This window comes from Drosophila guanche, unplaced genomic scaffold (genome assembly GCF_900245975.1).
Source record: "Drosophila guanche unplaced genomic scaffold, DGUA_6, whole genome shotgun sequence".
NCBI classification, from domain to species: Eukaryota; Metazoa; Arthropoda; class Insecta; order Diptera; family Drosophilidae; genus Drosophila; species Drosophila guanche.
Window position 1 is genome coordinate 4,569,530 of NW_022995752.1, and position 24,247 is coordinate 4,593,776.

A 24,247-nucleotide genomic window follows, 5' to 3' on the forward strand; every position below is an offset into this window, starting at 1 on the left:
CAAGTCGCCAAAACACTTTGGTTCCTCATTAAAATTCATCCACGCAGATTATTAACATTTGCATCTAATTTGCATTTGTAAGATACATGGCCGACAATTATGTGGCCATGCCGCAACATATCAGAGAGCGAGGGGCATGGTGTGTGTGCTAGGGGTTAAGGGTCCAAGTCGAAGTGGACGGGTGGACCGCTTCAATGTTCAACTTATTTATGCATACGCTTCCCTACTGGCAAAATGTCGCCAAGAACCGCACACACACACAGCCGGAGCAGGAGCCGAAGCCGAAGCCGAAGCCTCAGCCACACCAACCCCCGAACACACATTAGCAGTAGTTGCATAAATTATGCAGGGGGGTGGCAGAGGGTGATAGGTTCAACGAGGTTAAGTGTAATTAAATTATCAAATTATTGCCAAGTCTTAGGTTGCAGTTTATAATCTCTGCCAGAACCAAGTCATCTCTCCATATCCTGCCCATCCTACCACGTCACTCTCTGTTTGTGCCATAAACAAGAATTAGGCAAAGTTTCAATTAGTTCCAGGGGCGGGCGTTAAGTGAGCTCCTCTCTCTTGGCCCCAAAAATGAGACACCAATCGAACGGCAGACATACATTTCCGAGGCCTACAACTTTAATCAACACGAAATGCTCAAGTTTGGAGCGGTTTTACCACAGGTTTAACCAATAGTTGAGGTCTGGCCGTGCCTTAATTCCCCTCGAGAAACATTTAATAAACTGACACAACTTTCCAGGGAAGGGGGTTTGAATTATTGATACAACAATTCTGTTGCGAAATCATTAGCAATATAATTCTTGAGGTTTGTGGCCGATATGATGTGTCCTCGCTTAAGTAGTTGCAAAATTCTTAGGGGAGAATGCCAGCATCGAAATCAATTAGATTGTGGTCGAAAAGGATGTCATTTGTGATTAGCAGGGGATGCTGCTAGTCCCTCTGCAATCTAAAGTTATTTTTCGCTTCCTTGCTGCCCTCATAATCCCATTAACACCTTTCATTACCTGCCCAAGCAAGCCCTTAAAGAGTTTGGCCCCCCCCGTCACCGTTCAATTTGCAAATTGTTGGCTCCCTCTCGATGGAAAGTATTTTAAAACCATTTATTACAAAAATGATTTTAAAACTCCAAACACGTAAGGCAGTCGGCAGCAGGCGGCCAGGTCGGAATCGAACCTTTAACCGAAAAAAAACTCACCTGAGCACCTCGCTCTCTGGTGCCATAAAAAATTCATTTGACTTGAAAACTTTTGCCAGAGACAAGAAGTAACCGAAAAAACAAAAATAAAGAAAGAAAGAAACCCCAAAATGAACACGAGACGATGAAGTGTGGGTGTGTGGGGTGCGTGGTGCGGGGTGCGAGTGAAGAGAGCGCTCGAAATTGATATTAAGTCAGGTGGCGCGTGTCCATTACACGCATTGCAGCCAGAAAGGGAAAGAGCGATGGATGGAAGAGAGGGAGGGAGAGAGTGAAATGGAGCTAGGGATGGTAGCGTGTTGGCCGTTAGGAAGTGTAAAGAGACGATCTTTGGCGAGTCTTCAAGAAAGGTTCAACCGAAATAAAGTAGAATTAAGTTTCGAAAAAACAATACTACAGAAATTTTGATTACAATTTTGAATGAAAATATAATAATGGATAGGAGTCAGATAAAAAGCAACCGATGCATTAAGAGAGCGTTAACGATTGAAAATATCGATGCCTAAGAGGAGCATAACTGAGATTCACATGAGAATAGCAGAAACAATGCGGTGTTCATCAGAATTAAGTGGTTCTTAAGACACTTAAGACTGTCACGAGCTGTGCCATGGAATGTTCCTGATCGAATTAAGCAGAATTCAGCTCTCGATAATAATTTTGAGATGTTTACTCCTAAAGGCTCTAACATTTCCATTCCCTTTGCTTTTTTCAAATACCCCTGAACTTTCCCGAAGTCAACGCTCATTACTATACGATCTCTACTCTTACGATCAATCACGGTACCATATCCAATCAATGAAAGACACAAACCCTATGACGGACACACACTCGTACACTCCTCTCGATTTCCACAGGCCTAAGCTGACAGTTTTGAGGCACGCTTCCTTCCTATCCTCCCTCTCCTGGTGTGCCTTGCATATAAACAAATCAAATCATTCAACTGAATTTGCTTAGAGCGCCCGAAAATCGAGGCCAAGCGGCGCGGAAATTTGTGGTCGCTGAGGGTTCGTTCCCATTGTCCATGGACCGAAAGGACTGTAGCTGGAACTCGAACTCGATAGAGAGGGAGAGAGAGAGAGAGAGAGAGAGAGAGACCGAGAGAGAGGAAGCCGGAAGCGCGACGAGAGTTGCTGCTGGCTGTCTGGCCTAAAAGTGCCTTCTCCTTCCTGCTCTTGCCACTGCGTCCTGGCGTTGCGGCGTTTTGTCAAAAGCAGCACGTGAACTATTAAAATCACTTAAGTCCGATTCATGTCACGTTCAACGGTTCAGGCGAACCGAAAACTTACAACCGATTGATATATGCGATGTTCCATCCTGCCTCACTCACTCTTTCTCTCTCTCTCTCTCTCTCTCTCTATCTATGTGTGTGTGTATTTTAGGTTGCCAAATAAATGAACTCGACCCACAAATGGTGGCTCGTTTTTAGCCCCAAAAAGTTCAATAAAGTCGAGGAGCTTGAAGTGAAAATTTGCATAAAATGGACTGGGTTTTTTTTGGGCATCAAACTTTTCCGTTGATGTGCTTTTTGTGGGTCAAGGCAAAGCCAATGTTTGAATAATTGGCCGTGCAATTAATATTCAGGAGAACATTTTCACATTAATTGAGTTTTTAGAAATTTATTTTGTCGAATTTGCTACACATTTATTTTTGCATTTTCAATGCTAATCGGATTTTGGGGCATGGGAAAATGAGAGCAGAGAAAAACAATAAAATTGAGAGTATAGAATTAAATGAAAAAGAAAATACTATAAAATGAAATGAAATATAAAATGGATTGACACACCAAATGAGGGAATGGAGTTAACCATGTTTGCATTTAATTTGCCAATATATTTTCCAGTTCAAAGTTTTGTTCTTTAAAATATATTCTGATATATTTTGCAATGCCTTAACCATTTGTGGCATAAAGTTTTAAATGTAAAAATATATCTAAAATAATTGTACACTAGTTCAATGCCAAAAAAATCATTCTTTGCTGCTGTAATTGAAATTTGTGCAAATCTGCATAAAGGCCAAAAGCAAATAGCCATCATGCAAACATGCAACCAAAAGTGCAGTCAGTGCAAATCACAAAATGAAATAAATGTTGATCGAAAGCTGATTATTTTTGCAGCGAGCAAGGGAGAGTCATCAAATTGTCGATTGGCATTTGTTGACCCAATTTACGTGTGGCCATAGAAATTGTGTACAACAATTTGTGATTAATTTTACAATTATTTAATGCAATTTTATTTATCTGTTTGCCATCTTGCTGATGTTATCTCTGCCACATGGAAAAGTGCACTACCAAAGATATGCCTCAGGTCTAGCTTCCCCTGTCTCTTGCTTTTCTCTGATTAATTACAGACATATAAATAATTCCAGTCTTCCCTCCCTCCCTCCCTCTCTCTGTGGCTTGTGGCTGCGATAAAAATACTTAGCACTCGGCGGGCTCACAATTCATTTTCATTTTTGTTGCTGTTGTCTTTATGCTTTGATTATTAATTACAGCGACACTTTTGTGCCTACGCTAATGAGCACCAAAATAGATTTTCGTGCCCATAATTTGACGTTCTCTATAAAATATGAGAGAGATAAATACATGTATAGAGAAGAAATAGTAGCCAACTTTCTCTTTGTTTTAGATGGTCGGTGTGGGGGGGGGGGGGGGGGGGCACCTTGACATGCACACTCAGAATTTATGCAAATGATGCTAAAGTGTGGTTAGTGCAGCCGGAATGGAGGCTGCTGGTTGGGAGTGGGGGGGTTTATTCTAAAGAGCAAACATAACCTCATTCAACATCTGCCTTCTTAGCTAATATTGTGCGGCGCTAGATGGCGCTTCAGACCCCGCGCTCGTTCGCTTTGTTGTTGTCTTTGTTGCACCACGTACTGCCATGCCATGCCATGCCATGCCATGAAAAATGATTATAAGTGGGTCACAGGATATGCAAATGTTTCTTTTTCACGCTTCAGCTTACGTCCAGCAGCGGTAGTTGCAGCTGTTGCCGCCAGAGGGCGCCTGCCAAGATATATAGTTGGCTGTTGGATCTACACATACATGCATAGAGTTGGTGTGGGTCTGTGTCTGCTGGGGCTCTCTCTCTCTCTCTGTTGAGTTATATGCACCGCTGACTACTTGGCAAAAAGAAAAAGACATTTTCCTGCTGCTGCACAGCAAATGCATCGCGGAGTAGGAAAGTTGGCAAAGAAAATGGCGAAAGTTTTTGCACTCTCTTGTATTTTATATCCTTCTTGCTTAAGTGGATAGGACAGCGAGCGGAGAAAGTAAGAGAAAGGGAACAAGAGGTGCTACTGCACAAAGCCAAAAGTCGACAATGCCCATGGCAAAGGCAAGAAGAAAATACTGGAAAAACGAAGCAAAATGTTATGCTCTAATAGATCGTTTAAGTATCAATTTGCTGTGGGGGGAATTCTTTGAAGAAAATGCAATTATTATTACACAACACTCATATTTCCATATTAATATTCCATTTGAAAGTATCCCTAAAGGACAGCAAGTCCCACCATTACTTTCATTTTTCTCTGCAACTTTTCATAGAATTTCCACAAACTAGATTCGATAGCCAAAAGTTCTGCTTCTCATATGACCCGTACTGAAATTCATTTTTGCCAGCAAACTATGTTTTTGTGTACGGTTTCCAGAGCCGAGAGGCTATGTTCCCGTTCCCCAAGGTAGTGGACCAGTGACCTTTCACTTACTGTGCACAACAAGCAGCAGGCAGGCAGCAGCAGCCATAACTTATATTTGCAGATATATCGTGTGAAGCCGAAGAAACTAATCAGTATGGTGGACCATGTGTCCTTTAAACAGGATGTGGGTCCAGGATGCGGATGAGGATACGAGTATGTGTTTGTTTGTTTGTTTGTTTGTTTTTTCTGCTGATGCTCTTGGCCATTTGCTCTTTTCTAGTTTTTGCACTCCCCATCCTCTCATATCCCAGCAGTGGAGCATCATTGGCGGACTTTTCCAGTGAAAGTTTATTTCATTTTTATGTTTCTTTCTCCCTCTCTTTCTATCTCCCTTTTTTGGTGAAGTTCCTGCTGCATTCTGCCTGTTGCCCGCAAGTCAAAAAGTTTCAAATGTGTCATGGTAGATAAATGCATATTTTGTTGGCATTTTTGTTTAGCTATATATACATATCTGCAATATTTATGGTTGAGGAGTACACAATGTAAAGGGTAGAGGCATTGGGCGACAGGTCAGTTTGGGTTACCAGTTTTGCCTTTCGTCAAGTTTCACGTTGCAGACATTGAAATGAAAATGTCATGAGCCTCATTTGAGGCTACTGATACTGAAAAGTACAAAAAAAGTTAACAGAAACAAGTCTTAAAATATATGTTATACATACATTTTTCATTATTCTCTCTCTCTCTCTCTCTCTGTTTTTCCATGAAATTGAAACGCTTAAACTCTGATTGCCTTCTTGTCATGCCATAAAAAAAAAATGAACCCTTTAACATTTTCCAACCGCCTCGTAGTGCTTGGCTGCGCTGCTTTAACGGAAAACTTTAGCCACTCTTTAGACCACAGGACACTGATGACCTATCCACAAAAAATCCTCACAGCCCTCCACCAAGCCAAAACCCCCTTACACCAGTGCAGCCAATCCCAATGCACCCACTTTTCTTGGTACTACTTTTCGTTCGTTTAGACGATGCCCTCGCCAAAAGGGGTTTTGACTTTTATATGAGGGATCTGAGAACTGCTAAAGTGTGTATACAATTGGAGGAAGTACAAATAAAAATAAGAGGTTTAAGACAGTTGGATCTGGGAATAAATCACCATAAAATTGTTTGAGAAACAAGAGCAGGAACTGAGCAGAAATCTTACAAAATATTCCCTTATTTGATGCTACCCTTTAGAGTATCATTAACATCGACCTCCAATGCCGTCTTTCTGTCATCTTTATTTTTTGCAGCTTTACTCCACTCTTAGAGAGAATTTTCAGAGCGTTTTCGTTGCTTCTTTTTGCAATATTTTTTTGTTTTTTGCTTAGTTTGGCAAAAACACGCAGCGACCATTTTTCATATTTTCATTTATAAATTTATTATAAAGCCAACAGCAGCAACAGAAGTGGGAGCTGGAGCTCTGTGACTCCTGCCTTTGGGCTGTGTGAGCTGTGTGGGGGGCTTAATAGCCAGCTTTCTCTGGAGCTCAGGGCCGGCGATGTTCTGCGGTTTAGACCTCGGCTACTTTGGCATTTATTTTAAATTATAGTTGGGTTGTAATAACTAATGCTCAGAGCAGAGTTAGGGAGAGCGAGGCCAGCGGGACAGCTTTTCGTTGCCATGTACACACACACAACCACACACACACACACACACACACACACACACGTACACACAGAGGGAAAATTATAGACATTTTCTGTTGTGAAACTTGTATTTAGCTGCAGCTACCCTTTAATAAGGCTGAAGAGGGTAGGGTGGTGGGGAGGTATTTTTGAGTACATTTCTGGTACATGACATAAGCTCTCCGTGCATGTGTGTGCGAAAAAGTTTTGTTTTCTAATTAAATTTACTGCACAACGAATGTAAATTTCAACAAATTTCTCACCCAATGCATAATTATGAAAATTCCTGTCTTTTGGAAAGGGTTTGGGCGTATGAGGAGGGGGAGGAGGAGAGGAAGCGAACCAAGTTGACATTTTTCGGTTGCACTAATTGAAAATTCCTCAACAGTGGGGGAGAACAGTCTCCTTGGTGCCCTTTCCCCACAGCTGGCAAGTCTCTCAAACAAATTTCCCCAGTGTCTAAATTATAATGCCACGATTAATAAATAATGTCAATCGATTGGGCAAGACTCCCGCTCTTTGTCTCTAGAAGAGGCGAATAAGAATGAGTGTTTTAGTTAAATGTTAATGAAATATGAATAGAGGGAAAAGGCAGGCAGCAATCATGTGTACATCCCAGGCAAAACTTTTATTCTACTGCCAAAAACGGAAGCAGGAAAAGGGCTGGCAGAGAAGTAGGTAAGTGAAAGACTGTAAGGGCTAAAATTGTAATCGAAAACCAAAGTGAAAATGAAGCCTTTACCGCGGAAAACCCCCCAAAAAAGGAGGGCGAAACAAACAAAAATTACAATGCTTAATTATGAAAAGTGTTTTTCCCCTTTTTTCTAGCCAGTCAGTCCCTCGTCCTGGCAATGCTGGGGAAGCAGCAGCAAAAGTGGGGACGGAAAACGCACATGGAAAACATGGGTTAATGAGCGAGAATTATAATGAAGTATTCTTGGGGGTAGAACAAGAACAACCCTTGCGCTGCCATCGCATGTGGGTCAGTGGTGGTGGGGTCCCCTCTCTCTCCTCGGGGGACACCCTTCTAATGGGGCTAATCAAATATTTGACATTTACTTTTGGTGGGGCCGTCATGCCGGGCACACTGCCAACGTTTTCTTCATTAAAATTGAAGTGTTGTTGGAATTTTGTAAACATTCCATCCATCCACTATATCATCGTATGGTGGTGCAGGGGATTGGATCTCCAACACTTGTATACATGGAAAATATGCGGCTATACATTTTCAAGATCCGAAATTATTGCTGACTATTAGGTGGAGCTGTCGGTATTGGTCAGTGACAGTTAAAGCTGCCAGCAAAAGGCCTTCAAGAACAAAAAAGTTAGGGAAGGGTTGTGGAAAAATATCGATACATTTCAGCCTTTCTATGATATAATTAATTATAGTAGAAGGTTAATAAATGAACTAATTCTTTTTTTGTTGGCTTAGAACAATTAAATTGAGATATTAGATATGTAAGTAAGGATTAAAAGGGTTTTAAAGGATTTCTTTATAAACTTTATTCAATCGAAAAATCGATTTTATAAGCAATAGTTTATGGACTGCCGATAAAGGTTAATCATTTTTAATTCATTAATCATTAAATATACGAATTAATCTGTTTGAACGATTTGTATCTTTCTTTATCTGATTTCCTTTATTGATCGAAGGGAAACATGAAACTTTGATTGAATTCATTGATTAGGATCAGAACAAATACATTAAAAATTCTTTTTTTTCTGTTACCATTTAATTTTGACGTGTTTTTTTCTAAATTGTATATTCCTCAAAACTCAACCTACAGATCACTGCCACTAGTTCGAACATTATATATCTGCATAAGAATATAATTACATTCCCAAGAGAAGAGATTTCTGTTTCTGTATTCCCATAAGATTTTCCACATCCATCACCCATGTAAAATTGTGAGTTGAAATCAATCGAGTAAAAGAAAACTCTTTACAGATCAAATCAAAAGTGATCCACAGATCAAAACAATAACAGAAAATGAGGGAGGGATGCACATACATACATAAATAAATATGTACGGGTGTATGAGGTGGCAAAATGCGAGGTTCAATGGCAAAAATTAAACCAGACGAGGAGAAGAGACAAAGGACACGGTCAGCGGAAATGCTGAATGCGGGCTTTGGTTTACAGCGACGACGACATGCACGATGAATGGTCTGCAGACAGTGTCCAGAGTCCATGGTGGATGGGGTGATGGTTGGGGTTGGGTTTGGGTTGGAGTTGGGGGGATGGGACTTCTTTCGGACAACAACTGAGTGACCAACACACAATGCATTGCACTGGGGCGAGGCCATCGCTGTCGCTGCCGCTGCCGCTGCCGACGGGAATGATGTGTGTTACGCGCCACAGAGCCGATAAATATTTATTTGCATGTGTGGGCCCTGTGTGGATGTGCTCTGTGGATGTGGTTGTGCCCTGTGCGTGTTAATTAAGAATTTGCAGGGCAGACAGACGATTAAATGTGTATGAAAATGTGCACACGCCCTTCAGGGGCATCCTCCCCTACTTGCTGTTGCTCCTGCTCCTGCTCCTGCTCCTTCCACCTCCTACTTCTCCTTCGTCGTCACGCACATGGCAAACCATTAGTTCTGAAGGAAAAGCCACGGCAAGGGGAGGGCAAAGGCTGGTACATATACGATGATAATGTGGTGCAGGGGGGCACGGGGTACGAAAAGGGTTTTAAGCGGCAGATAATCGAATAAATTAATGGTATGCGCCAAATGAAATATATATTGATTCATGCTGATAAATCTGTTTACATCTTTCTGCAGGAGGGGAAATACCGATGTGGGGTATGCATGGTGCTATGTTGCGGTGGGCTTTGATAAGAACATTCTCATCGAAAAACTGCAGAGACATGTTCTGATAAGCAAAAATGATTCACAGGGATTAATATAAAAACATTCTTGCAACTAGAAAGCTAATCATTTGTTTTTCTTTTAACAAATAATCCCTTTTGCATTGTTTTGTTCAATTTGTTCACTTAAATGTACTTAAATTAAGTAGTCTAAAAACATTTGTGGAGTATTTTTACTATGGATTGTGCCTATCCGTTGGCAGAAAGCTCAGAGGAGTGTCGCAACACACTCCTACTCCTCACACTTTACTGCTTCTTGACCTTCTTTGACTTCGAGGAGAGCTTCCTGATGATGAACTTAATCACAGCCTTGGCCAGCAGCAGCAAAACAACTACAATGATGGCTAAGATAGCGTAGATATCCAAGTTGTTGGCGGCTATGAAGCTCATGTGCATCACGGGACTCTGCAGATGGGGCGCTCCATGGTGCCGGATCACGTACTCGGTCCAGTAGATGACCGTCTCCCGGGCAGTGAGTGGACGATCGCGATAGAGCTTGGAGAACGTGGACACTGTCTGGGAGTACTTAGGGTTGGAGAGGATCTCCTCGATGCCCTCGCGGAAGGGCTGCTCCTCGAGGGTTAGGAGATTGATAGTGAGGCCGAAACCCTTCTTGACCATCCCATCGGCATTGGCGGGCTGGTCCCCAAAGACGGGAAGGGATAGCATTGGTTTTCCGTGGTACTGGGCCTCTGTGAGGCCTCCCTTGCCCGCGTGGTTGATGAACANGAACCGAAGAGATTTAACATGTTTGATCATCTGTGTTTGACTCGAGTCGAGCTCGAACACGAACCGTAGATCGTAGGTGTAAATTCGACACCAGATTCTCGGTAGCCTGAAAACGAGTTTAATTATAATTATTACTTTTTATTACTCATTTTCTTATCTCATGTTTGACAGAATCTATTTCTTTTCCTTTTTAATTTTATTTATTTATATTTTTGCATTGTTTTGTTCAATTTGTTCACTTAAATGTACTTAAATTAAGTAGTCTAAAAACATTTGTGGAGTATTTTTACTATGGATTGTGCCTATCCGTTGGCAGAATGCTCAGAGGAGTGTCGCAACACACTCCTACTCCTCACACTTTACTGCTTCTTGACCTTCTTTGACTTCGAGGAGAGCTTCCTGATGATGAACTTAATCACAGCCTTGGCCAGCAGCAGCAAAACAACTACAATGATGGCTAAGATAGCGTAGATATCCAAGTTGTTGGCGGCTATGAAGCTCATGTGCATCACGGGACTCTGCAGATGGGGCGCTCCATGGTGCCGGATCACGTACTCGGTCCAGTAGATGACCGTCTCCCGGGCAGTGAGTGGACGATCGCGATAGAGCTTGGAGAACGTGGACACTGTCTGGGAGTACTTAGGGTTGGAGAGGATCTCCTCGATGCCCTCGCGGAAGGGCTGCTCCTCGAGGGTTAGGAGATTGATAGTGAGGCCGAAACCCTTCTTGACCATCCCATCGGCATTGGCGGGCTGGTCCCCAAAGACGGGAAGGGATAGCATTGGTTTTCCGTGGTACTGGGCCTCTGTGAGGCCTCCCTTGCCCGCGTGGTTGATGAACAGTTTGATCTTGGGATGGGCCAGGATGTCGTCCTGTGGCAGCCACTTGGAGTAGAGAATGTTGTCCGATTTGCCGGGGGTATTCTCTAGATCCTCCCACTTCCAGATCACTCTCTCCTTCAGCTTTGAGAGGACATTGAACATTTTCTGGACGGTGTCGGGGCTGAGATGCTTTCCCTGCACATTGGAGCCGAGACTGAGGAGTATTCCTCCATTTGTGGCATTGGCCAGGAACTCCTCCATGTTCTGGGGGAGTGGAGCGGGCGTATCCTTGATCTGAATGCCACCAATCTCAATCACACCAGGGACATTGGGTCGCACGGGTCCCTCGCTTAATGCATGGGAAGCAAAAAATACGAGGGAGGCGTTCTTCATCATCTCTGAGTACTCGGGCATGTTGGGATCATCGCCAAAGAGTTCCCTGGGGAGAGTAAAGAGAGAGATTAGTACCATTTCTGGGGGGTTTACTAAGGATTCACCTACTTGTATGTATTTTTGTTGCGGTTCTCTGTCAATCTGCCAAACACCTTGAAGCCCAAGCTCATGAGGTAGCCACTGAGGCGTTGCTCGAAGGACAGTCCTTTGCCCTTTTCCACGGAATCGTTTATGCTCGGGACATACGAGACTTCCTCGGGATTGCCTACCAAGTAATTCAGCAACAAATTTGGAGGCATGGTAGCCAACACAATCAGAGGGGCGTTCACTTTCCTTGCAAAGCCCATTTGGTAGTCGTTCATGAAGAATCCCGAAAGTACCAGATCGAATTTGTTGTCCTTGTTTAGGTAGAGGTCCTGTACTCGCGGATCCTTCAGGGCATCCTCCATTTTGCGGAACATAAAGTTCATCTGTCCGATCATCCGGAACATGGAATAAAGCATATTTTTGTTGTCAGTCTTCGACATTTTCTCTATGATGGCGCTCATCTCTGCCGACTCCTCCGTGCTCAGGGGCACGCGTATCACATTGATGTCCTTGTGGCTGACTGCTGGCTTCAGTACGGTGACCACGGTGACATTGTGTCCCCGTTCCGCCAACGCCTTGACCGCTGACATTTGAATGATCAAATGGGAGGGGCTTAAGCTGGGAAACAAACCCAGAATATTTGCTCCCTCACTTCCTCCGATAAGCGCGACGGCGGCGACAGCCACAAACAAGATTGGAGTAACGTTCTGCACCATATTGACGGGGTTAAAGCCAACGACGGACTGTTGATAGTGCCCCAGCGGGCGCTGCTTATTATTGAAAAAATTTCGGCGCGGACATTGGCTGACTAATCGGGTTTGCTTGCGCCACGATAAGGGGCTCCCACAACGCGATTATGCGGCTTCAATGTTGTGATGGGTAATGATAACTCATTTCGCAATAATATTTGGCCATTTCGTGCTGGAAGTGCACCCAAAAGTTTGATAAGAAAATGCCGCTTATCGTCTTAAACATTTTCTTAATCTCTTCTAAAATTATTTGCTATATTTATGCTCGCTACGCGACGATTTTGTGTTCCTCTGTTGGGGTAACAATCAATCAAAATATAAACGAAAAATCCAACACGAAATGTCCAAAGATTATGCCGAAATGCCTTGCTATTTTAACTATCACATCTTATCGCGGCAAACCTACAGTCTCAGTAACACAAAATACATTCAATATATAACCAGAGCTGCCAGTTGTCGAGCCTCGAGTCTGCTGCTTGCTCCCCACACGTAGGTATGGTGCGAATTTTGTTGCTAGTTGTCGTCGGTGCACTTATCGGTAGCAGTCTGGGCGCCAATATTTTGGGTCTGTTCACCAGCCTAAGTCCCTCGCATTTGATTATACAAATGTCGGCTGTCCAGGCACTCGCCGAGCGGGGACATAATGTGACAGTGGTGACTGTTCTGCAGCCGGCAGTTAGCCACAAGGACATCAACGTGATAAGCGTACCCCTGAGCGCGGAGGAGAGCCAATACCTGAGCGAGCTCTTTGCGGCAATGTCAAGGAACGATGACAAAAATATGCTCTTCGCCATGTTCCGCATGTTCGGACAGATGGGATTTATGTCCCAGAAAATGGCGGATGCCTTTAAGGATCCGCGAGTGCGCGATCTCTATCATAACAAGGAAAATCGATTCGATCTGGTTCTGTCGGGCTTTGCCCTGAACGATTATCAGATGGGTTTTGCCCAGAAGGTCAAAGCACCAGTAATCGTGCTGGCCACTATGCCACCGGGCCCGTTGCTCAACTACCTCATTGGCAATCCGGAAGAGCTGTCATATGTCCCCGACATGAGTGATTCGGTGGAGAAGGGAAAGGGCATGAGCTTCAAACAGCGTCTAAGCGGATACCTGATGGGCCTTGGCTATAAATTGTTTTCTAGAATGATTGAGAGACGCAACCAAAAGTATTACAAGTAGGTGAATCCTTAGTAAACCCCCCAGAAATGGTACTAATCTCTCTCTTTACTCTCCCCAGGGAACTCTTTGGCGATGATCCCAACATGCCCGAGTACTCAGAGATGATGAAGAACGCCTCCCTCGTGTTTTTTGCTTCCCATGCATTGAGCGAGGGACCCGTGCGACCCAATGTCCCTGGTGTGATTGAGATTGGTGGCATTCAGATCAAGGATACGCCCGCTCCACTCCCCCAGAACATGGAGGAGTTCCTGGCCAATGCCACAAATGGAGGAATACTCCTCAGTCTCGGCTCCAATGTGCAGGGAAAGCATCTCAGCCCCGACACCGTCCAGAAAATGTTCAATGTCCTCTCAAAGCTGAAGGAGAGAGTGATCTGGAAGTGGGAGGATCTAGAGAATACCCCCGGCAAATCGGACAACATTCTCTACTCCAAGTGGCTGCCACAGGACGACATCCTGGCCCATCCCAAGATCAAACTGTTCATCAACCACGCGGGCAAGGGAGGCCTCACAGAGGCCCAGTACCACGGAAAACCAATGCTATCCCTTCCCGTCTTTGGGGACCAGCCCGCCAATGCCGATGGGATGGTCAAGAAGGGTTTCGGCCTCACTATCAATCTCCTAACCCTCGAGGAGCAGCCCTTCCGCGAGGGCATCGAGGAGATCCTCTCCAACCCTAAGTACTCCCAGACAGTGTCCACGTTCTCCAAGCTCTATCGCGATCGTCCACTCACTGCCCGGGAGACGGTCATCTACTGGACCGAGTACGTGATCCGGCACCATGGAGCGCCCCATCTGCAGAGTCCCGTGATGCACATGAGCTTCATAGCCGCCAACAACTTGGATATCTACGCTATCTTAGCCATCATTGTAGTTGTTTTGCTGCTGCTGGCCAAGGCTGTGATTAAGTTCATCATCAGGAAGCTCTCCTCGAAGTCAAAGAAGGTCAAGAAGCAGTAAAGTGTGAGGAGTAGGAGTGTGTTGCGACACTCCTCTGAGCTTTCTGCCAACGGATAGGCACAATCCATAGTAAAAATACTCCACAAATGTTTTTAGACTACTTAATTTAAGTACATTTAAGTGAACAAATTGAACAAAACAATGCAAAAGGGATTATTTGTTAAAAGAAAAACAAATGATTAGCTTTCTAGTTGCAAGAATGTTTTTATATTAATCCCTGTGAATCATTTTTGCTTATCAGAACATGTCTCTGCAGTTTTTCGATGAGAATGTTCTTATCAAAGCCCACCGCAACATAGCACCATGCATACCCCACATCGGTATTTCCCCTCCTGCAGAAAGATGTAAACAGATTTATCAGCATGAATCAATATATATTTCATTTGGCGCATACCATTAATTTATTCGATTATCTNCAAGTGGCTGCCACAGGACGACATCCTGGCCCATCCCAAGATCAAACTGTTCATCAACCACGCGGGCAAGGGAGGCCTCACAGAGGCCCAGTACCACGGAAAACCAATGCTATCCCTTCCCGTCTTTGGGGACCAGCCCGCCAATGCCGATGGGATGGTCAAGAAGGGTTTCGGCCTCACTATCAATCTCCTAACCCTCGAGGAGCAGCCCTTCCGCGAGGGCATCGAGGAGATCCTCTCCAACCCTAAGTACTCCCAGACAGTGTCCACGTTCTCCAAGCTCTATCGCGATCGTCCACTCACTGCCCGGGAGACGGTCATCTACTGGACCGAGTACGTGATCCGGCACCATGGAGCGCCCCATCTGCAGAGTCCCGTGATGCACATGAGCTTCATAGCCGCCAACAACTTGGATATCTACGCTATCTTAGCCATCATTGTAGTTGTTTTGCTGCTGCTGGCCAAGGCTGTGATTAAGTTCATCATCAGGAAGCTCTCCTCGAAGTCAAAGAAGGTCAAGAAGCAGTAAAGTGTGAGGAGTAGGAGTGTGTTGCGACACTCCTCTGAGCATTCTGCCAACGGATAGGCACAATCCATAGTAAAAATACTCCACAAATGTTTTTAGACTACTTAATTTAAGTACATTTAAGTGAACAAATTGAACAAAACAATGCAAAAATATAAATAAATAAAATTAAAAAGGAAAAGAAATAGATTCTGTCAAACATGAGATAAGAAAATGAGTAATAAAAAGTAATAATTATAATTAAACTCGTTTTCAGGCTACCGAGAATCTGGTGTCGAATTTACACCTACGATCTACGGTTCGTGTTCGAGCTCGACTCGAGTCAAACACAGATGATCAAACATGTTAAATCTCTTCGGTTCTGTTAATCGTTGCCCATCAATTGATTCTATGAATTAATGAGATTTAAATGACCGATGATTTATGACGATTGCGCACACTCTGCTCGACTCTCTTTAAATTTTTGCAATGCGGAAAAAACATGTTGAACATCTCCGATTAAAGCACAACAAATAGGGATAGCGTCCAAAGAACTTCAGAAAACACGTTCGAAATCCGTTAAAATATTGTTTCCAAGCAAAAATTCCCTCAAAATCATTAAAAATTGCATTGTGTTGATGATTGGGCGGTTCTCTTGCATAACTCTATGTAAAAAGACATCGCCAAGTACAACTAACACTTCCAGCTGCTATCATTCAGTAGATTATATAAGCGTCTGAAAGATTGTAACAAAGATTGGCTTATCGAAAGACGGCCTTAAATATGATTGCGATTACTATTACGTGCAGACTTATCTATTCAAACTAATGCTCCTCCCGTTGTAATATGCTCTCCTTAGAGCGTGAGAATCTATAAAGAGAGAGGAGAGAAAGTATTGCCCCAGTGTCAATGACAGATAATGCTTATCATCGAGATTTTAAATTGTTTGGAGTCCCACTTCCCAACAGCAGAATTAATTTTGCTTTACTTCGTCAGAAAACAGGTGTTTGGGGCATTCGAAAGATTAAGAAGCTATTAAAACTCGCAGCAACCGACTGGCTGATAGCCCATTTAGCTGATAACGCTTAACATGGAAGGCACTCCGTGAAAGGGAGAGCCAGTACCGGCCACCTGTGCATAGTTCCCCAATATCAGTTGACTTCCAGTTGCTCTCGTGCTCGAATGGCTGTACAATCGCTAGGCATTCCCTTGCTCCTACTGGCCGTGCTGGCCGGCGGCGGCCAGTCTGCCAATATTCTGGGACTCTTCACCAGTTTGAGCCCATCGCATTTGGTCATTCAAATGTCCATGGCCAAGATCTTGGCCGAAAGCGAACACAATGTCACTGTGGTGACTGCGCTAAAGCCGCCGCTTCTTCACCCATCCATCAATCATATCCAAGTGCCACTCGATGAGGCGGATGGCAAGTCCTTTGGCGCCCTTGTGGCGGGCATGGCCAAGCGGGACACTGGCAATGCCGTAATTTCCATGCTCTTGGCCATGGGCTCCATGAAACCGCTCTTTGCTAAAATGGAGGACGTCTTGCGGCACCAAAGGGTCAAGGATCTCTACGAGCATTCGGACAATCACTTTGATTTGGTAATTTTGGGCTACTTTATGAACAGCCTGCAGCTGTCGCTGGCCCACAAGTTAAAGGCGCCTCAAATAGTGGCACTCTCCAATCCACCCGCAATGCTCGGCACTGTCCTGGGAAATCCCAGTGAAATTTCCTATGTACCAGCCATGAATGTAGTCGTGGAAAAGGGTCAAACGATGACCATTTGCAAGCGTTTTGAGAACTTACTTGCGTTTGTGGGACACTGGATATTTACGCTATTGATTGAGCAAAATAATGACAACATTTACAAGTGAGTAAAAGGAAAATAAAACTAAAATAAAACCCAATTTAATTACTTTCCTTACAGAGACCTCTATGGCGATGATCCCTCGATGCCACGATATGAGGATCTGCACAAAAATATTTCGCTGATTTTCTTTGCTTCCCATGGCATCAGTGAGGGACCCATTCGACCCAATGTCCCTGGTGTGATTGAGATTGGTGGCATACAGGTCAAGGATAAACCGGATCCTCTGCCCAAGGATATCGCAGACTTTCTAAATGGCGCCACTGAGTCACATGGCGCCATTCTCCTCAGCCTCGGCTCCAATGTGAAGGCGGCGCACATCAAACCCGACACCGTGCAAAAGATGTTCAATGTCATCTCGAAACTCAAGCAAAAAGTCATCTGGAAGTGGGACGATCTGGAGAATACACCCGGGATCTCGGAGAATATTCTCTACGCCAAGTGGCTGCCGCAGGACGACATCCTGGCACATCCCAAGATCAAACTGTTCATCACCCACGCGGGCAAGGGAGGCGTCACCGAGGCGCAATATCATGGCAAACCCATGCTAGCCCTTCCAGTGTTTGGTGATCAACCGGGAAATGCTGATGCCATGGTCAGTCAGGGCTTTGGACTGTCTCTCAATCTCCTCGCTCTCGAGGAGCAGACTTTCCGCGAAGCTATCCTCGGTATTATGGAGAATCCCAAGTACAATCAAGCGGTGAAAGCTTTTTCCTCGCTCTACCGCGATCGTCCCCTGAGCGCACGTCAGACGCTGCTCTATTGGGTGGACTATGTCATCCGTCATCATGGTGCCCCACATCTGCAGAGTCCCGTCGTGCACATGAGCTTCATAGCTGCTCATAATTTGGATATTTATGCGATCCTTTTGGCTCTGCTTTATATTAGTTTTTGGATAAGCAAACGCTTGCTTTCTGTAATTTGGCGAAAGCTTTCATCGAAGGGTGACACAAAAAAAAAGAGCAGTCATTTAAAACACAAAAATAAAAAGCTAAAGAAGCACAAAAATCAATAAAGTCACTCAGTTAAAGTAAGTTTTGATAAGAAATTGAAATATTTTTCTTATCTGTTGTGGCTAAATGTTTTGTCTAGACATTTGGTTGCTTTCAAGTGGTTTTGGGGAGGGACTCTAATCAGCAGAGGCCATTTAAATGATTATAAATGTGATACTCAGGTGAAACATTATTGGACAGTTGTTTGGGGTGATGGTAAGAGTAAGTGGTAATAAAACTACCAAGGGTAGAAGGAGGTAAGTTCTTTAGCTATCAACATATGATAATCGAATATCCAAAATTGATCTCAATTTAACATATGAGAATTCTCAGGAATACAAAAAGATTGATATGTTTTTGTGTACATGATGGTCCCTAAAAAACATTCATTTTAAAGCTAACAAATGAGAATAATTTACTCCTACTCGTATCACAGAAATCATTTATTGGAGTAGTAAAACATGTTTTAAATTGAATACCCACATGTTTCGCATTCTGCTTCAGCGTGGATCACTTTCAATATAGAATTTCTATCCTAAATATTTATTTTGGAAATTGGAAAGGTGCAATAAACATGAGTCAAACGACTTGGTTGCATTAATCCCTTCCCGCCCATATCCATAGATCTTAAGATACAAATACCTGATAGTATTCCCCATTAGTAAGAATTATTTTGAATTCTTACCCCTACTCATCGATTTCTGTAAAACTTTACGCAAGTTTATTTCCGTTATCTCGCGTTTGATGCCCTGATAGACTGCTTAACCACCTTTATGTTGATGTTTATTTCTGGGATAACTTTCGTTACCCAAAGCTGTTGTTGTTGGTGTTCCAGACACCCTTTACCCCTCAATAACTCCCTTTCCTGCGGGTTAGGGAAAAACTTCTGCTTGTTGGCAACTTTATTACAAAAATTCGCAGAATACTTGTGCGCATCGCCGTCTCATTGTAGAGTAGTCTCTGGGCTTGGGTTTTTGCACTTCAATGCCAATTTGCAATGCACTAGAAATTCTTTAGAGTTTGCATGTTTTGGGTGGCGCAGGTTGTGTTGGGGGCTTGGGGATGGGTTACAACACGGAGAACAACATTTTGCAATAAGCAAATTTCAATTGAAATAGCAAACGGAAAAGGCATTCAGACGTGGAGAGCATATGCCCTCTCCCTCTCCCTCTCTGTGCATAACGTGGTCTGGGCACATCCCATCCAACAACAACGAAAAAGTATTTCAGAAATCTCTGCAACTGTTGTGTGTATATTCCCTTCACTCTCTCTATTTTTTGGGCAAGGGATAAAGTGTAGATGGATGGATGGATGGGATATATGGAAATGCCAATGGAAACAAACAACTGAGAAAAGAGAGTAAAACTCGCTGGTATTTTCTTTCGCCAAAAAATTAAAAAAAAAATACTACTACCAGCAGCTGGGAAACGCGCGTCAAGTATTTCATTAATTAATATTGTTTTTGCAGGTAAACAACCAAACGGAGGACCAGAGTTTACACAGCAACAACGGCTTACAAATTGGATAGAGTGTTGTACATTTTATCCAAGTCCACACACCACACACATTCAAAATAGGAAAGAAAATGTTGCTAGTTTTTTGCACGTATCTAAAATATTTATTACTTTACAAATATGTTTCATGTGTATCAACATTTTTACACATTTAATCAAATTTTTTCGGCCAGTAGTTGGTGTTCAAATAATGTTAAAAAATGTACAATAATTTCGGAGGGGAGAGTATAGATCAATGTGGTCCAAAGATTTAATGAAATTTTAAAAAAATATACATAAAATGTTTAAGGATGATAGGAGAAATATTTTGTGTGTGGATTAAGTGGAACTTTAAGTGAAGTTCTTTCTGGAATTTCTTCTGTAGATCATTCCCAATGTTCTATGATCTTCTCCTGCTCTTCTATGATTTTGAACAGTCTCTCTGTTCCCACCTCTTTGTAGCTGCCCGAACTGGTCTTCTTTCACATGTCATGGCAGCCCTCGAGGGTTCCTTTTGGCTTTTGTTAAATATTTATCTGCTTTTAGCTGATTTAATTGCATAATGCAGCACTTGAGTGGCACCTCAAGCATACGGCAATCCGGAATCCCTATTCAAACTAATTTTTGCTCTCGACAAACCAGTTTTTTCTGAACCCTCAAAATGGGAACAGCATTCTGCTCATTCTCTCATTCTGCTCCCTTTTGTTGTCAGTTTTGTTTAATTAAATTTGGAATAACAAAAAGCGAGAAACGATCCTCTGTAAACAGCATTTCCCTGGAAACTCCATTACCATTTTCAAGTGCCTGACAATGCAGAACGAGAAAAAAAAGTACGTTTCGTTTCGGAAAGAGAAAAACATTATCTACGTCGTAGTTGAAAGTCGCATAATTCATAAAGCCGCAGGGGAGACATTCATACACAGGACACGGCATTCGATTCCTGTTCCTCAACCTACCCCCTATAACCCTCTAGGTACATGTCCTTTGCAATGGATATGTCTCAATAAGTTGCCTGTTCTCTAGGGTTCCCGTTCCTGCAATTTGCTCACAGCACGTGCCCCCTGCAATTACTTTCAGTGCACGAAAAATTTAACGATGGGAAAACACTTGGCTGCGCAATGGTTGAGAGTGAAAATGCCATTTCAATGAGCGGCTGCTCATCAAAGTTTTTCGTATGCCCTGCGTGGGAAAATCGGTTGCGGTTTTTGGATTGCCTTCAACTTTTTTTTGGCTTGCGTGTCCTTGAGGAACATGGACAGTTACACTAACAGCGTACCGGCCTCTCCCACTCTTTGATTGCTCAATTTCGATACAGCCTGCAGTCTCTCCCCCTCCCTCCTCACTCTTTGAGCTGTGCGTATGGTCTGTGGGCGTGGTCAGCAATGCACTCTGGTCCTCTTTTTTCGGGTGCTCCTTCTACTTCTACGATTTTCAATTACTTTTGAACGCTGCGGCATTTGCGGTGAATTATTGCGACAAACGCAACGCGACGTGTGCCCCACCCACTACCTACCTCCCACACCCTAAGTGCATTCTCCTTTTTGGGTTTTATGGAGAATTTTCAATTTTCGCATTGTTTTTCCATTGCATTTTGCATTTCATTTTGTTTTGTTTTTCCCTGTGGTAGGGGTAGCCCTATAGGTAAATCACAAATTTGTTGTTGCTCGGGTTGACTGCCCGAGAATTGAAATGTGCAATGGGAAGGTGAAGGGGGACAGGGACAGGGACAGGGACAGGGAGAGCAAAGCGCATAAACACATTCCAATCAATTTGTTTGGGCAAATGAATTATGCATTGAAAATTGCATCGTTTTGGGCTGTAGAAGGGCAGTTCTAGGTTCTAGGTGGGTGCTGGGGTATTGTGGTGTTAACTTAAAGCACAAATATGCAGCACATTCTCTCTCTCTCTCTCTCTGTGCGTGTGGGCTGTGGTGTGGCAGCGGGCGCTAGGGTTGTGGGATGTGGTGTATTGATGAGTAATTTATTCGAAATTATGATATTAATTTTGGCATCTGAATGGATCTGAATATTGAGTGCGGTGGGGCATTCCGTAAAATACCTCCTGTGCTGCTGCTACTATTTCTGCAATTAGTTCTACTACTTTTCCTATTCCTCTTTTTGGTGGATCAAATTGTGTGTGGAATAAACTTGAGGGAATAATTGCTGTATTATAATTAGTTAATTTATTTTTAGTCATTTTCTTTGCTTTGAAATGCCCTTTCTTGGTGTAAATATCATCGGAAAGTACTTTATGGGTGAATACCACAACTCAAAGGCATCTCAAACATTTGTATAAATTAATATTAGTTACCCCCCACCCACTATTACCATAATTATCACTGTATTTATGCATAAGAATAAGCTCTTCCTAAGGATCATATCTGCAATCAGCATTTCCTTTCAACAATCGTTAATTTATCACAATCAAGAGTCAATTCGTATCCCAGTCAAATTTCAATGAAACACTTTCCATCAATTTGTGTTGCTTTTTTTGCCGCTGTTTTGTTTTGTGGCTGATATTTATTCTGTTGTGCACTTTTTACCTTAACTTCAGATTCACTTCACTAAGCTTTTGTTGTGACAAGAATTTGTCGACATTTTGCATAATTAAACAATGCACAAAATGCACATTTTCTGTGTCTGACTGTGTGTGCTTTTGTGTGCGTTTCGCCAACACGTTTCCCTGAATGCTTTCCTGTTTTATTTTTTCCCACCACTTCGCTCCAAAAACAGATGAAAACACACACACACACACACACACACACGCGGAAAATGCCTGGCAATCTGCTGCTGCACTTCCGTGTTGCTCAAATAAAATCAATAATCCTTAAAAATACAATATTTTGCGCATAAATACGCGTTTTTTTTTTGTATTCCTCGACTGCAAAGAGTGCAGCAGGGATTTGCGTGCAGTGCGTTTTTTGTCACCCCGCCGCGACTTTGAATGGTGGACACCGGACATACAGAATCCACGGGGGGTTGGCCGACCAATTTGTAATCAAAGTAATTTTAATGCAAATTTTATATGTTACTGCACGTTGGAGGCAGCAACGTATCAGGGGGGCGTGTCAACGCCGTTCGACTGAGACCCAGCCCAATAACAGTAAAAGCTGTCAATAAATATGAAAAAAAGAGGGAAGGAGACATCGATTTGAGGGCTCGAAGTAATGGATACCCTAAAGAATGATATTTAAATGGTATTTTTATTGGAAATGTAATATAAAGAGACCCCAGAATTTATAAATAATGCATTTTTGCTTGAAATTTCCTAAGAAATAAATATATTTATTCCTTCAAGGAAGTAGTTTTATGGCACTTTCCGGTGAAACTCCGATGATAAATGTACCGAATATGAAATTCCGACTTATAGAAGCTAGAGAAAGGATATTTTCTTTTCTTAATCCACGAAAATACCCTCAAAATCTAGATACCCCCTTAAAAGGGGTACCAACAAAAAACTGGCCAAAGCCGAGGTCCCAGAGCCAGCGCCAGGGCCAGGTCCGGCGCGAAAAATCCAAAAAGGGTCACTGCAAAAACTGCCGCTTAACTCTGTAGTCAGGGCCCCAGTAGTCGGATATTCAGAGAGGACTTTCCCCTGAATCTCCCCATTCGCCATGCATTGGGTTTGTTTATTCAAATGATTTTATGACTTTTCCAAAAAACCAAATGGTGACAACTTGTGGCGCTAAAAGTTGAAAGTTTTGTGGCCAAACAAAATGAACATTAAAAAAAACGAAAGGTATAAAAAATGGATTGTAAAAAAAGGTGGAGCGGATGAGGAGTGGGAGATACAATCATGCGAATGTATTGAAGCGACATTGGGATGCTCTGTAATTGGAAATGGTAGGGTTTGGTGTATAAGAATTTCGAGAGGGAAATAAGTTCTTCATGCAAATACTTCCTAGTATTCAAGTTTTAGAGTGGTCAAAGGAAACAGATAAAACATTATATGTTTTATACATTTAACTGTTGATTGAACCTCTATGAAAAAGAAGCAAAAAATGCATCTATTTTCTCTGCTAATGCTGTTTCATTCTAATATGATCATTAATGATTAAAATCTTCCACATTTTCAATAAATTAACACATAATTTTCAATCTAACGAACATAAATCGCTTCTATCAAAAGGAATATCCCACCTTCTACAGGCACTTAAAAATGACTCCATTACGCAACAAAGATCCATATCATAGGATATTCTATCATCTCGCAGACAATCTTGACCAGGCAATCTTCCAAGAACATCGAAATACCCTTCTGTAAGAGCATTCTCATTATCCGTAACCACCAAATGTTGCTGCTGTGTTCCCAGGGAAACAGAACAGCAGGCCGCACCTGTGGTCTTTTTATTCCCATTCCATCTTCGGGAATCCTCACTCCCCGTTTGTGTTAGAACTATAAAAACGACGGTCTATGCCGTAATTTTCAAACGAGACAAATTCTCGTCCAATGCGTTTTTTTGGCCGCATAAATTTTCCCATTGAGCGAGAGGAGAAGGAAAAAGGTTCCACATTAGGCATCATTAGCTGTGAGAGAAGAAGATTGTGTGGTGTGTGGTGTGCGGTTGAGGTGCGGTTGAGTCACTGGAATGGGCAGGGACCCTGACAAGGCAACCGGTAGCCTTAGGCCCACACACACAGCACAGCACAGGGGTACGTTCGAGGGTCAAGGGTCAGGCGGCGGTACAT

General features: G+C 43.0%; 3 protein-coding genes across 8 annotated transcripts; 2 read left to right on the forward strand and 1 right to left on the reverse strand.

Annotated features, from left to right (window-relative positions):
- Positions 1 to 1,576: 1,576 nt before the first annotated feature.
- LOC117588068 (UDP-glucuronosyltransferase 1-7C-like) lies at positions 1,577 to 18,104 on the forward strand. Of its 2 annotated transcripts, XM_034279129.1 has the most exons (3): positions 1,577 to 1,580; positions 16,411 to 17,077; positions 17,135 to 18,104. In XM_034279129.1, exons 2-3 carry the CDS (start codon positions 16,512 to 16,514, stop codon positions 18,087 to 18,089), a joined length of 1,521 nt encoding a protein of 506 aa, XP_034135020.1. In that variant the 5' UTR covers positions 1,577 to 1,580; positions 16,411 to 16,511; the 3' UTR covers positions 18,090 to 18,104. The 2 variants fall into 2 exon arrangements, with proteins under 2 accessions (XP_034135020.1, XP_034135019.1); XM_034279128.1 differs by lacking the exon at positions 1,577 to 1,580 and having other exon boundaries at positions 16,357 to 17,077.
- LOC117588069 (UDP-glucuronosyltransferase 2B15-like) lies at positions 9,218 to 12,142 on the reverse strand. 3 transcript variants are annotated; one of them, XM_034279132.1, is made up of 3 exons: positions 11,423 to 12,142; positions 10,919 to 11,360; positions 9,218 to 10,076 (listed from the first exon to the last, which is right to left on the reverse strand). In XM_034279132.1, the coding sequence occupies exons 1-3, from the start codon at positions 12,115 to 12,117 to the stop codon at positions 9,618 to 9,620; spliced, it is 1,596 nt and encodes a 531-aa protein (XP_034135023.1). In that variant the 5' UTR covers positions 12,118 to 12,142; the 3' UTR covers positions 9,218 to 9,617. The 3 variants fall into 3 exon arrangements, with proteins under 3 accessions (XP_034135023.1, XP_034135022.1, XP_034135021.1); XM_034279131.1 differs by having other exon boundaries at positions 9,218 to 10,072; positions 10,915 to 11,360; XM_034279130.1 differs by lacking the exon at positions 9,218 to 10,076 and having other exon boundaries at positions 10,316 to 11,360.
- Positions 12,617 to 15,378, forward strand: LOC117588071 (UDP-glucuronosyltransferase 2B15-like). 3 transcript variants are annotated; one of them, XM_034279134.1, is made up of 3 exons: positions 12,617 to 13,325; positions 13,388 to 13,799; positions 14,745 to 15,378. In XM_034279134.1, exons 1-3 carry the CDS (start codon positions 12,646 to 12,648, stop codon positions 15,231 to 15,233), a joined length of 1,581 nt encoding a protein of 526 aa, XP_034135025.1. In that variant the 5' UTR covers positions 12,617 to 12,645; the 3' UTR covers positions 15,234 to 15,378. The 3 variants fall into 3 exon arrangements, with proteins under 3 accessions (XP_034135025.1, XP_034135026.1, XP_034135024.1); XM_034279135.1 differs by having other exon boundaries at positions 13,388 to 13,775; positions 14,721 to 15,378; XM_034279133.1 differs by lacking the exon at positions 14,745 to 15,378 and having other exon boundaries at positions 13,388 to 14,688.
- Positions 18,105 to 24,247: the final 6,143 nt, after the last annotated feature.

Coding starts and splice junctions, on each gene's coding strand:
- LOC117588069 (XM_034279132.1), bottom strand. CDS start 12,117: ATGGTGCAGAACGTTACTCCAATCTTGTTTGTGGCTGTCGCCGCCGTC. Junction 11,361..11,422: donor CGCAACAAAAATACATACAA/GTAGGTGAATCC, acceptor TACTCTCCCCAG/GGAACTCTTTGGCGATGATC. Junction 10,077..10,918: donor TCATCAACCACGCGGGCAAG/GGAGGCCTCACA, acceptor CACGCGGGCAAG/GGAGGCCTCACAGAGGCCCA.
- LOC117588071 (XM_034279134.1), top strand. CDS start 12,646: ATGGTGCGAATTTTGTTGCTAGTTGTCGTCGGTGCACTTATCGGTAGC. Junction 13,326..13,387: donor CGCAACCAAAAGTATTACAA/GTAGGTGAATCC, acceptor TACTCTCCCCAG/GGAACTCTTTGGCGATGATC. Junction 13,800..14,744: donor ACATCCTGGCCCATCCCAAG/ATCAAACTGTTC, acceptor GCCCATCCCAAG/ATCAAACTGTTCATCAACCA.
- LOC117588068 (XM_034279128.1), top strand. CDS start 16,392: ATGGCTGTACAATCGCTAGGCATTCCCTTGCTCCTACTGGCCGTGCTG. Junction 17,078..17,134: donor AATAATGACAACATTTACAA/GTGAGTAAAAGG, acceptor CTTTCCTTACAG/AGACCTCTATGGCGATGATC.